The 12,875-nt window shown below is 35.5% G+C and overlaps 1 protein-coding gene across 3 annotated transcripts in view; it reads left to right on the top strand.

The window, feature by feature from the left end:
* Positions 1 to 12,875, top strand: part of LOC126972337 (zinc finger protein 260) — a 24,308-nt gene extending 11,433 nt beyond the window's left edge. For 2 of the 3 annotated variants that reach the window (XM_050819016.1, XM_050819017.1), the window contains 5 exons: positions 1,839 to 1,978; positions 3,792 to 4,000; positions 5,319 to 5,486; positions 6,270 to 6,392; positions 7,394 to 12,875. In XM_050819016.1, coding sequence (XP_050674973.1) covers positions 1,839 to 1,978; positions 3,792 to 4,000; positions 5,319 to 5,486; positions 6,270 to 6,392; positions 7,394 to 7,588 — 835 coding nt within the window. In that variant the 3' untranslated portion in view covers positions 7,589 to 12,875. Of the gene's footprint in view, positions 1 to 1,838; positions 1,979 to 3,791; positions 4,001 to 5,318; positions 5,487 to 6,269; positions 6,527 to 7,393 lie in introns of all 3 variants that reach the window. The other variant, XR_007731119.1, reaches the window with a different exon arrangement.

Raw genomic sequence — 12,875 nt, 5'->3', positions numbered from 1 at the left:
TTTTTTCTATTTCCTTCTTGTTTAGATTTATATGATAATTTACAATCATTATTGTTAGCTAGTTATGTGTAAAAACATCACCTTTTCACAATACATCACATCACTAAACGGTCACTCACATGACCCTGAATGTGAAGGAGTGGCCAATCAATGAGCAAAAACCTTAGTAAATATAAGGTCGCTCCAAGAAATCTGTGAACACCCCTCTGGTAAATGGCACGCAAAATGGATCCAACTTAGTGGTTTAACTGAGGAAATATAAGCCCATTTACCATTACCTTCTATATAATATTCATTAATAGTAGTACTATACTGGAATATTTATTAATTTTGACAGTCATGTTTGCGATGTAATCAAATCAAAATCAGTTTATTCACGTACGTCACGGAAATGACACTTATGGATGTCAAAAAAAAAAAAAATTTTTCTTATTGAATCTACCGCTACTTCGTAAAAGCTTGAGCTAATGAGAAGAAGTAGCAAGAAACTCATTGCCACTCTTTTATATCAAGATTTACAAATCATTTCAATTACAATATAATATGTAAAATGTTAAATGATGCAACAAACACACTCAAACGTCAAATAGTCAATGTCTTACAGGAGTAAGTCAAAAAAGTAAATGTAAATTAATACAAAAGTTATTGAGTACAGTAGCTGCATCATCCACATACACCAAAAATCAATAAAGGTATTATGTATGATAATTTTTGTTAATATTTTGTAATAATAATAATAATAATAAAAACTTAATAGTTACTAGCAAAATTAGTAATTAATGATTAAGTTAAAAATTCCCTAACTAACTAAATATAAAAAAGATATCACTGTTTAAGATATTAAACAGTTGTATAGGTGCTTATCCTGTCGGAGAAAAAATAAATACAGTTTGAGATTGATACTAAAATTCTGTTATGAAACAATTATTGTAACATTTCATATTTGTTAAAACTCTAATACTTAAAATAAACTTGGTTTAAATTTATACCTAAGAATAAACCAAGAATATCCAAAATGTTTACAAATATATATTTTGTTATGATTGGTTTATTCGGATTTATAAGGTTTCCGGGCGACGTATAAATGATTGCGAAACTCAAGTGGCAGTGGGCAGGACAGAGGGCCGTTGGGGCAGTAGTCCTCGAATAGCGACCACGTACCGGAAGACGCAGTGTTGGTAGACAAGATGGACCGACGATCTGGTCAAGATCGCCGGAATACGTTGGATGAGGGCAGCGCAGGACCGATCGCCGTGAAAATCTTTGGGAGAGACCTTTGTCCAGCAGTGGACGTCTTCCGGCTGATGATGATAAGATTTCCTGCGTTTATTTACAAGGCTGTTTGAAATTCGGAAAACTTCAGAATTGTAATTGTATTAACAGCGTTTTTAGCAATATAGTCAATATTTTGCATATTTTCAACTTGGTTTATTCTCAGGTGTAACTTTACACAAGTTTATTTGTAAAGCCGTAAAATACTCTTATCGAATTGTATATGATCTTGTATGCCATTATCATGCTATACTGCGCTAACCCAGTAAAAGTTAGGATATCGTCCCCACCATCTGGATGTGTGGCGGTCCTCCACAGTGCGGTTTTCAAGCAACTTTCTTCCAAGTACTACAAAGCTGTGGAATGAGCTTCCTTGTGCGGTGTTTCCGGGACGATACGAAATGGGTACCTTCAAAAAAAGCGCGTACTCCTTCCTTCAAGGCCGGCCTGTGATTCCTCTGGTGTTGCAAGAGAATGTGGGCGGCGGTGATCACTTAACACCAGGTACCGACCCGTACGCTCGTTTGGCCTCCTATTCCATAAAAAAAAGCATTTCTGTTTTTCAGTGTCATTGTTCACGAGCAACTGCATCACAGAGACCCAGAAGGCAAACTAAAGTGCCCCTATGAAGATTGTGAGTCAATAATAGAATTTAAAGACGAAAAGACCTTAGAGAAACATGTCAAGCGACACTTGACTGTTACACGTGAGTATTTTTGTCTTATTACCCAAGTATTATATATAAAAATCAGATTTTATACTATGACGTAAGTAAAATTATAATTTCATGAACATTAAGGGTGTTTCGCAAGGGGTTGCCACGATGTTAAGTGTCCTGGCAATGAGTAACGTGATTTTTACTAATATTCTGAAAGTAATACCGAAAAATCGCACTTTATTATTTGATGTATTTAGTACCGTTTACCTGCCAAAGCCACTGTATTCTAAACTCCGTAACGGTCCATCGTTCTTACCTGTGTTGTGAGTATGCGCTGACAAACTTTCAGCTTTTATAAAATAACGTAGGTCTGGGGTCCACGGGCTCTGCTCTATAAGTTTATCCGAACTTAGATGACGGAAAATATCGCGAGGAAATCTACACAAAACTGTGAAGAAGTTTTAAGGCTGTGGGTGAAGTTGACTAACCTAATTTTTTGTAACCCATCCTATCTACGAGAAAGTGAGAAGAAAAAGATCAATTCTCTTGAGATGTGGTGCTGGAGAAGAATGCTCGGTATATCGTGGACGGAATTCCGAACCAATGAGTCCATTCTTCGGGAGCTCGGCATCAAACAGAGACTGTCCACTACCGTACAAGCTCGCATTCTCACTTTCTTCGGGCATGTATCGCGACGTGGAAGCGACTCCATAGAACGCTTAATAGTGCAGGGTAAAGTCGAGGGCACTAGACCACGAGGCAGGTCCCCGATGAGGTGACCAAGGACCATGAGGACCAAGTGAGGCAAGCTGTCCACGGTACTCTGCATGAATGCACGAGAAGAGTGGCAGTTCGCGACGAGTGGCGTCGCATTGTGAAACAGGCCACTAACCTCGACGTGACGACCACGACCACTCTGACAAGAGTGTAACGCCAAAAAATAAGAAGAATCCTATCTAAACAATTTGTTATTTTTAAAGTGATACCCCTCACTTCTGGGATTAATTAAAAAATTTAGAGAGCGACAACTTAAGTCAATTTCTACTGGAGTTGAGCATATCAACTTCAAAGTAGATCCCACAGATGGAGCCACAACCTGAGAGTTGAACAAGACATACTGAGATTTACGTTGAGTCACTCGAACGGTTGTCTCAGTTGGTAAGAGCGCTCGGACGGAACCCGTGAGTTCGCGGGTTCGAGCCCCGCATCGTTCATAAATTTTGGTTACAAATTGAATTTGTATAATCCATCCTGTGTTGTAATTAATGTGAAGTAACTATGTAGAGATTGAATTAAATACGCTGGAAAAGACTGGCTAATATTGGACAAAGACCGTATAGTGTGGAAGAAAATAGAGGAGGCCTTCACCCAAAGAGGGGCCGATACTACTAATTAAACATTAACTATTAAGAAATAGATAAAAAACATACTAACATAAAACTTTTCTCTTTATAAGTTCTTATAATATTAGGCTTAAGTTAAGTTTAATAATAATAATTTTGACACACTTTTTACACAAATTATCTTATGGGTTGCAAGACAACGATATATTTAATACAATATACTTACTTAAACATATATAAATACAAATAAATATACACATAAACATACATAAATACATATAAACATCCGTGACTCGGAAACAAACATCCATATTCATCATATAAATGCTTGCACCTACCGGGAACCCGGGACCTCTAGCTTAGTAGGTAGGATCGCTAACCACTCGGCTATACAGGTCGTCTAAGTATACTAACAATAATTTATAAGTTTGTTTTAATTTTTTAAATTTAGTTGAACTTAATTATGTAATTTAGTATGGGAATAAAATGCTTTTTTATTTTATTTTATAACTATGTAGAGTTCCGTTGCGATGTATGCGGTAAGCGGCTTCAGAGTGAGGCGACTATGCAGCGCCACGTGTCGACTCACACCCTCGACCGACCGCGGCGCTGCATGTACTGTGCGCAGGCGAGGGCCTACGTGCGAGGGGAGCACCTGCTGCGACACGTGCGCAAGTCGCACGGAGAGATGTTCAAGCAGCGGCTGATGCACGTGCGGCAAGTGCTCGTGAGTACTTACGTAACACCCAAATTCAAAATCACTTATTGAATGTCAAAAACTACCACCCATTCAAAATAGACTGCCTCAGACCTGAGGAGAACGGGCGCAAGAAACTCAGCGGTCTTTATTTTTATAAAAATATGGATTACAATGTAATATCGTACAATAAACAATTATAATTAAAGAGCCTGAGGGTGTTCGCTTCGTTCCCAGTTCAAATTCAAATATTTTTATTCAAAATAGAATGTGACATCACTTATTGAAAGTCAAAAACAACCACCCATTCCAAAACGAATGCCTGAGACCTGAGAAGAACGGGCGCAAGAAACTCAGCGGGCTTTTTTCTTTCATCGAAAAATATGTTTAGAAAGTAATATTGTAGAATTAAACTTATTATTTAATAGCCTGAGGGCGGCCGCTCCATTCGTTAAAATCGTTAATGTTATAATAATCTTTCCCACACAAATGTTTTTTAACAATTCTTTTTAATTTCGTACCACATTTATTTTGTACATTTCTGGGATCATATTGTAAAAGCATATACATCGCCCAATAAAACACTTACTAACTCGACTTAGCCGAGTAGTTGGCATAACAAGTTTATGTTTGTTCCTAGTGATAACATTATGATTGTCACAGTTTCTAGCAAATTGCTCAATTTTATTTATTTATTTTATTTCTTACTAACAAATTACATATTATAAATATTAGAATTCTTGTACATACATAAACTCATTCGAGTTTTACCGTGTACAAAAGGTTGTCGGAATACATAATATGATAAATTAACACCTTACTTCGTGGCAATAATATTGAAAGTCTATTATATACATATATATATATATTATATATATGTATATAATAGACTTTCAATAGATATATACATATATATTATATACGCTCATAAGAAGCTCATTGATTATGGTGGCACGAGACAAGAACATTTTTAATTGAAATGTAATTTTGTAGCAAAATGATTAAAAACGATAAGTTAGTTACACATTTAAGTTAATTTAATGAGGCACTTACCTGAAATACTACACTCCATCCTTTTTAAATTTAGATATACTGTAATTCAGACAGTTTTTCACTGAACACTTTGTCAATGCGCGGCGTTGTATTCAAAGCGCGGTCTAAACACTACTTCAGTTTTGCTTCAGACAAATTTTGAGCGTGATTGTGTAGTTGTTTATTGTACGTCAATGGCCTTTAAACCTTGTTCGTAAGTAAATAAATTACTCACTGTGCACATTTAGAAATACAGACCATTTAGCAGTAGGCTCATTACAAGTAACAGAAGAAATAAACAGTATTGTTTTGTCAGGGTACGCAATCGTCGACGGATCGCGTCTCAAAATCAGAGTTGGAGGCCATATTGAATATGTTGGACGCGGAGTCGGACCGCATTCTCGAGGATTTAGGCACGGGAGTTATGTACGCGGGGCTGCAGGAAGAGCGATCCGAAGAATACGTGGTCGAGGTACCACTTAAGGTAACCATTTTTTATAAAAATATGTCACGAAATTAGATGACCAACAGTATTGTAATATTTCATCAAATATGTTTTTTTTTAATGAAAATAAGGGACGAGACGAGCAAGACGTTCAGCTGATGATAATTGATACGCCCTACCCAGTCCAATGCAGTGCCGTTCAGGATTCTTGAAATAGCCCAAAAATTTCTGAGCGGCACTAAAATTGCGCTCGTCACCTTGAGACATAAGATGTTAAGTCTCATTTGCCCAGTTATTTCACTAGCTACAGCACCCTTCTGGCCGAAACGCAATAATGCTTACACATTACTGCTTCACGGCAGTAATAAGCGCCGTTGTGGTACCCATAATCTAGCCGGAATCCTGTGCAAAGGAGCCTCCCACTGTTAAGCACTGCCACAAATCGTGTTGGTGGGGATGATATCCTAATTTATTGCGTGTCGTGCGAGGATGGAATTCGGCGGCAGGAATCGGGTGAAACTTCAGAACACTCGACTAAACGTACATGACGGCGCATTCAAAATGTCATTGTCAGAATACGCTGAAACTAGATTTGACATCTGTCATTTCTGGCGGAACGTTGTGTCGATGGCTAGCGCAGCTAAATGGGCGGCATTCATTGTCCAACCGCCATAGTGAGCGCACCGCGGTTTCGACTGATAGCTCTTGTTCCACGTAATCTTGAAATAATTTTTATTGATTTCGGAAGTGAAAGTTTATCCCTTATCTAGCCTATCGCCTTTATATCTAAGACAAAAATATTTCTTGTATTATTTATTGTAGACTGAACCCAGTCCACTGATGAGTGAACCAGTCCTGGTGGAGAAGCTCAAGTTGTTGTTGAATAACCTCATTGAGATCAAGTTGTTGGAGGAGTTTGGTTGGCCGGACGCCTCCATCGATGAGGTAATGTGACATTTGATATTAATTAAAACTGAATAAAATATAATATCTGCGATATCCATTTCACAGCGAAGCTAAGAGGGCAAAATTTACTGACAGTCTTTCCAAAAACCATCTGTATGTACAGCAAATACCACCTCCGAGGCAATAAATGGTGCTTCTTCATAATGACAACTATGAAAATTATTTTTTATGGAAAAAGGTGGACAAAAGAGAGTACGGGTCACCTGGTGTTAAGTGATCACATTCTCTTGCATCACCAGAGGTATCACAGTAGCGTTGCCGGCCTTTAAGGAAGGTGTACGTGCTGTTTTTGGAGGTACCCATGTTGTATCATCCCGGAAACACCGCACAAGGAAGCTCATTCTACAGATACCATCTTGATTAATTTCAACTTGAGTCCCCCCTGAAAACGTGATCTGGAAAGATCTCGAAATGTCGGGTTAACTAAAAATATATTGATAAAAGTGTAGCTTTTACGCAAAATCGAATGTAAAGACACAAACTAAAAAAAATGCAAATACACGCGTTTTAATCGTTTAAAAGTGGTTTATTTAAATGTGTACCACTCGCGAAGAAAATAGAATTCTTTTTGATGTCATTTCTAATATACTAGACACTACTACCGCTTCGGAAACAAATGGCCCTCTGAAGAGAAGAAAATCCCAGCATTCTTTTTGCGCTCTTTTTAATCAAATTTACGATATTTTATTGTCATTGCTACTACTATAAAATAATCTAGTCCCAGGCTTTCCGATCACTTAGATATTCACTTGTGGAGTAGTAGGATTTACGACAGAGCCATTTTTTAATAAAAGATTTTAATTTATTTATAGATAATGCCTGAACAGTGGCTGGGACTTTATTATAAAGGTGTATACATTTACCCTTAAAGCTATTATGTATCTTATGAAGCCTACTAGAATTAGTTTCAAGCAATCCCTTATTTCTGGTGTTATAATAATGAAAATACATTAGAGTATAACTATTCAATTCTGTATTAGATATTGGAGAAGGTGATTGAAAAATGTGGAGCCCGCCCGGCTGACAGAAAATGGTCGAGAGTTCAAAGGCTGAGAGAGAATACCAAACATCTGTTCCTGTATGTGATAGAAGACTCAACTGTCGACAAGATGTTGGAGACACACACCATTGATGAGGTGATACAACATATTCTGGAGAAAGTGAGTGATGATTAAGAATTCACCACAAATAATAAATCATAAATATATATTTTTTAATTATATAAACTGTATATAAACTAGCGGACCCGACAGACGTTGTCCTGTAAACACGTCTTAAATTTGAAAAATTGGTCCAGCCGTTAAGTGGAGTTCACTAACATACAAATGGGCAGGAGTATATATGGACTGAATTGAGAATCTAGACCATTCTTAAATTCATTGGAACACACACAAAAAAAAATCATTCAAATCTGTCCAGCCGTTTAGGAGGAGTTCACTGTGAACACACGTACAGAAGAATTATTTATATTATGATAACAATAAATTTGTATTCGCTTATGTTTTGATTTATCAGATAGCATTGCAACTTGCAAACCAAATAGAGTACAGGCGTATCAATACCTCAGTTCCAAAGTGTAATAAGTCTGAAATTCATTTAGTTTGAGTGGAGTTAGGCCTATCACAGATGAACCAGTCCTGGTAGAGAAGCTCAAGTTGTTGTTGAATAACCTCATTGAGATCAAGTTGTTGGAGGAGTTTGGTTGGCCGGACGCCTCCATCGATGATATAATGTGATATTTGACATTAATTGAAACTGAATAAAATATAATATCTGCGATATCCATTTCAAAGCGAAGCTAGGAGGGCAAAATTTACTGACAGTCTTTCCAAAAACCATCTGTATGTACAGCAAATACCACCTCCGAGGCAATAAATGGTGCTTCTTCATAATGACAACTATGAAAATTTTCAGGCTTTCCGATCACTTAGATATTCAGCTGTGGAGTAGTAGGTTTTACGACAGATCTATTTTTATTAAAACATTTAAATTTATATAAAGATAATGCCTGAACAGTGGCTGGGAGTTTATTATAATCGCCTATCACAGACGACAGACTATCCGTGACGGGAGTCACGTTTAGTCTTTGATAATAAAAGCTATAGAATTATATGTAGTAACGCATACGACGCGCAAAAAAATCTGACACACGAAATATCCTCGTAGATCTGACAGATCGCGCCGTACTAAAAGTGCGCCAAGAACATATAACAACGCTCACGGTGCGTACATCGATGTATCACTGTAGAAAGGATTGGTAATTAAAACTCACTTAAAATTGAAATATCTGTATTTTACACTTTCCACTTATAACTATTATATTTACTTAATACAATTGGGGCAGCGTTACCCCTTTCAATTAACAATGTGTAATGCTCTCTCGAATTTTTTTTTTTTTTTTTTGCGCCCAAGCAAGGGAATGGGCTACCCTCCGGGATAACGACGGGAGGGAGGTGGTGAATGCTCATGCATACCAACGCAGCCTAAGTCTGCGTTGGTTATGTGGGACTCACGTGAAACCTAGGTGCCTACCCACTAAACACCACCTGCAGTTGGCTTTGGGCAGGTGCCCTCTAAGCCTACATCGAAGGCGACCTTCTCATGGGGAGAGAGAGGCGCAAGCGGCACTCCCTATGGAGTTTCCGCTGGGATGCTCTCTCGAAGTAAGCGCTCTGGCTTATATGCGGCACGACCGTCACAGTGATTATGCTACCAACTGTTAGTTGGCACTACTGTATTGCCAACTAACTCACACGAATCAAGAGCGTATCCTTCTGTGATTATGGTACTATCCCACCTTCTGAACTGTAGATGTTGATTCAAGAAATAGAAAACATACCAGCACTGTATGATACATCTTTGGCAGAGTATCACGACATAAATTTAAAATGAAAAATTGTGGGAATTGAAGTGTACAAAATTTATTTGGATATACTTTTAGAACTGAATGTTTAATATGAAACAGTCCCTTTAATAATCTTTCTGAAAGAATAGAATGAACCCATTCTCTATTTCTTCTTCTTTTTTTATATCTCAAGTACGAAATAATACACCGCAATCCACTTACTATAATGTACTTCCATTGCGTGTACGTCCGTTGCGTTTTTGTGTGCCACAGACTCAATAGCACAAAAAGTGTGTCATCTGCGGTGGGCCTATGAGTAATTGTTCCGTAAACAATAACCTACCATTACCAAAGAGATACAAATCGATAAGTGAATGCAGTTTAGTTGCTACTTCCATTATTTCTTCATCTTATATATAAAATTCTCGTATCACAATGTTAGTTACCTTACTCCTCCGAAACGGCTTTACTGATTTTACCAAATTTTATATGCATACTAGCTGACCCAGCAAACTTTGTATTGCCGATATTAAAATCGCGATACAAAAGTAACTGTTGATCGTGGATGGGTGAAAATTTGAAGTTGTATTTATTTTTTAAATGCTGACTCATGATTAAACATATTTAAAATGTCAAAAAAATTTAAAAAAAAATTGGCGGGAATTCGCCTAACATTTAGGGGGACGAAAACTAGATGTTGTCCGATTCTCAGACCTATCCAATATGCACTCAAAATTTCATGAGAATCGGTCAAGCCGTTTCGAAGGAGTTAAACTACAAACATTGCGACATGAGAATTTTATATATTAGAATATATGCATATTGAGTAGGTCTGAGAATCGGCTACTATCTATTTTTCATACCCCTAAGTGATACGGGTTGTTCACCGTTAACATTTTTTTTTAATTTTTGGTAATTTTTTTTTAATTTTTGGTAATTTTTTTTTTATTCTGATTTATCATTTAAAAAATACATGCAACTTAAAAATTTTCACCCTTTTTTGATCAACACCTATTTTTGTATCGCGATTTTTATTTTACTTTATATGGCAATACAACGTTTGCTGGGTCAGCTAGTAAGTCTAGTCTAGAAAATTTTCGTTTCATACAGTATTTACTCGAGTTGTTTTAGTTTTGGTCTTTTTAACACTTTCCTTAATTGTAAGTTACTCTTTGGAACTGAGACATCGATATGATTAGAAAAAGTGTCAAATATTTTCGATAAAACTTTATTGCTTTTTGAATAATGCGTACCTACATCAATATTTGTGATAATAATTTTTTTGTGAGCAATAATTTATAAAAAGTGTAATAAAATCTGAGAAATTGTAATACTTTAAAAGCTACACCATTGCGAATATGACGAAAACATGTGACAAACAATGTTTATTTCTAACCGATTCTTGTTTGTGTGCATGAACTATGAAGTGTAGAAAAGAAGTGCCAAAATGGCAGACATTTTTTAACCCTGAGAGAATATATCGTTTATTTAAATATCATTTAAAAAATGTATAATTAAAAATGTTTTTTTTTTTAAATTTACAACTAAAGTGTCGTAATTTTTTAAATCTCGTGCATTGGTTGTGGTTTAGTTTAGCCCAAACGAAATATATCTTTAATAATGTTGTTATCAACCACAATATAATATACTCCATCTTATCTGAAAACTGGTTTTAAAACACAGATAGTATATATGCATTTTGCTGTCGTATCTTGAAGATACAATTTACTATCCACTTATTTTATAGATAATGAGGAACAGTAGCTGGGCTTAAAAGGCATTTTGTATTACTTGTTGGGTTCTAGTTAAGTTTGAAAATCTGTATATCTCTATTATATTATAATACTAGCTGACCTGGCAAACGTCTTATAAAACTTTGCCATATAAATTATATGTTATGTAAACCTTCCTTGAGCTTCAACGAATCTATTACAAATTTCATTGAGATCGGTCGAATAGTTTAGGAGTTATTATGGAACATACAATCATACATTCTCTTTTATATATATAGATAGATTAATATCATAATACTATTATTGTAAGGGAAGCTTATTGTTAAGAATTATAAATCTTATACATTATGGTTTATTTGTATTTTAAATAGGAGCATAATATATACATTATTATAAATGAATTAAGTGTAAACCACAGATGCCTTATATGATTATGTAGATTAATGCATATTGCACTAGTTTATAATTTATTTTGTTCACTAATTTTTAATTGATGTGAATTTTCAGCATTTTATATTTAATCAAACATTCCACCATTTGATTATCAAGTATTATGGTGCTAACACACTGCTGTAACAACAGACCATTAGACACAACAAAACTACAAACATATTTGTGAAATACTCCGATGATCGGTGTATGGATATTCATTGTTGCTATCTCGGATAGCTCTTTTTCAGGCCACACAAATTTCAAAAATCTTTTTAGTCTGTGAAAACAATATCAATATTTATACCAAATATTTTCGTGGCTTATTTTTTTGGCTTTAATTAAAAATTTATATTGATTTTGTTCTCATCCGACAACATTAGAAACGAAATTAAAATTCTTCACAACCGTTAGCTTATTGCCAACATTAAAACACCTATTGTAATAACCTTGCTTGTGACGGCGACGTGGGGCGGGTCGTTCCCTTCCCTAAAATATGGTCGAGGGAGGCGATGGCTGGTCCATGCGTCATGCTCGTGAACGGGTGCTACTCGTGGGGGCTGGATGATCTTGTTACCGGGAGGTCTGCTTGATGTGTTTTTTTTTATTATTATTATTTCCTTTAAAGTTAAAGTTATTATATATTTTATTTTATGAAATGCTCACATAATGCCTCTATTTATTTACGGTATGTGTGGATTGATGCATCTGCTATACTCAATAACTCTTGTGGTTATAAGTATTAATTTACTTTCTTTTTCTTTTTTTGACTTACTCATGTAAGCCTTTCAGTTTTTGACTTTTGAGTATTTTTGTTGCGTCACTTTGCATATATTGTAATTGAAATGATTTGTAAAACAACTAAAATGTAAATCTTGACTTAGAAGAGTGGCAAGAAGTAGCGGTAAATTCAATAAGAAACAATATTTATATATTTTTTTTTGACATTCATAAGTGTCATTTTTGTGACCTACATGAATAAAGTGTTATTGAATTTGAATTTGAACCATTACATCATCCAAACGAGTGTTTTAATGAAATTCGGTACAACATTACTGTTTTAGAATCTTTAATAGAGTATTTAAAGCATGCGTGTAGATAAATATGTATATGGCAGGCATATTGGCAACCTAAGGCAGGTCGCCTTAGGTTGCCTTTTTGCCTTTATTAAAACACTCATGTGATACTATTATCACATAATGATAAACCCACATTCGTGATTCAATACCTACCCCTTATTACACAACAGTTGTATAAATAATTATTACACTGACTTTTTACACGTGCACAAACACAACCGCACACTAACACGATCTTCTTCAGAACAATGTTTGAATATTTGTGGATTATTGTTTTAATTGTGTTTTATAATTATTTCTTAATTATTGAAATAATTAATTTTATAAACAGTTATTCTATCTAGTAAACTTACAATAAAGATGTTTATAATTTCTA

This window comes from Leptidea sinapis, chromosome 26 (genome assembly GCF_905404315.1).
Source record: "Leptidea sinapis chromosome 26, ilLepSina1.1, whole genome shotgun sequence".
In the NCBI taxonomy this organism is placed as follows: Eukaryota; Metazoa; Arthropoda; class Insecta; order Lepidoptera; family Pieridae; genus Leptidea; species Leptidea sinapis.
The sequence above is the reverse complement of the archived record's forward strand: the minus strand, read 5'-3'. Positions and strand labels throughout refer to the sequence as shown.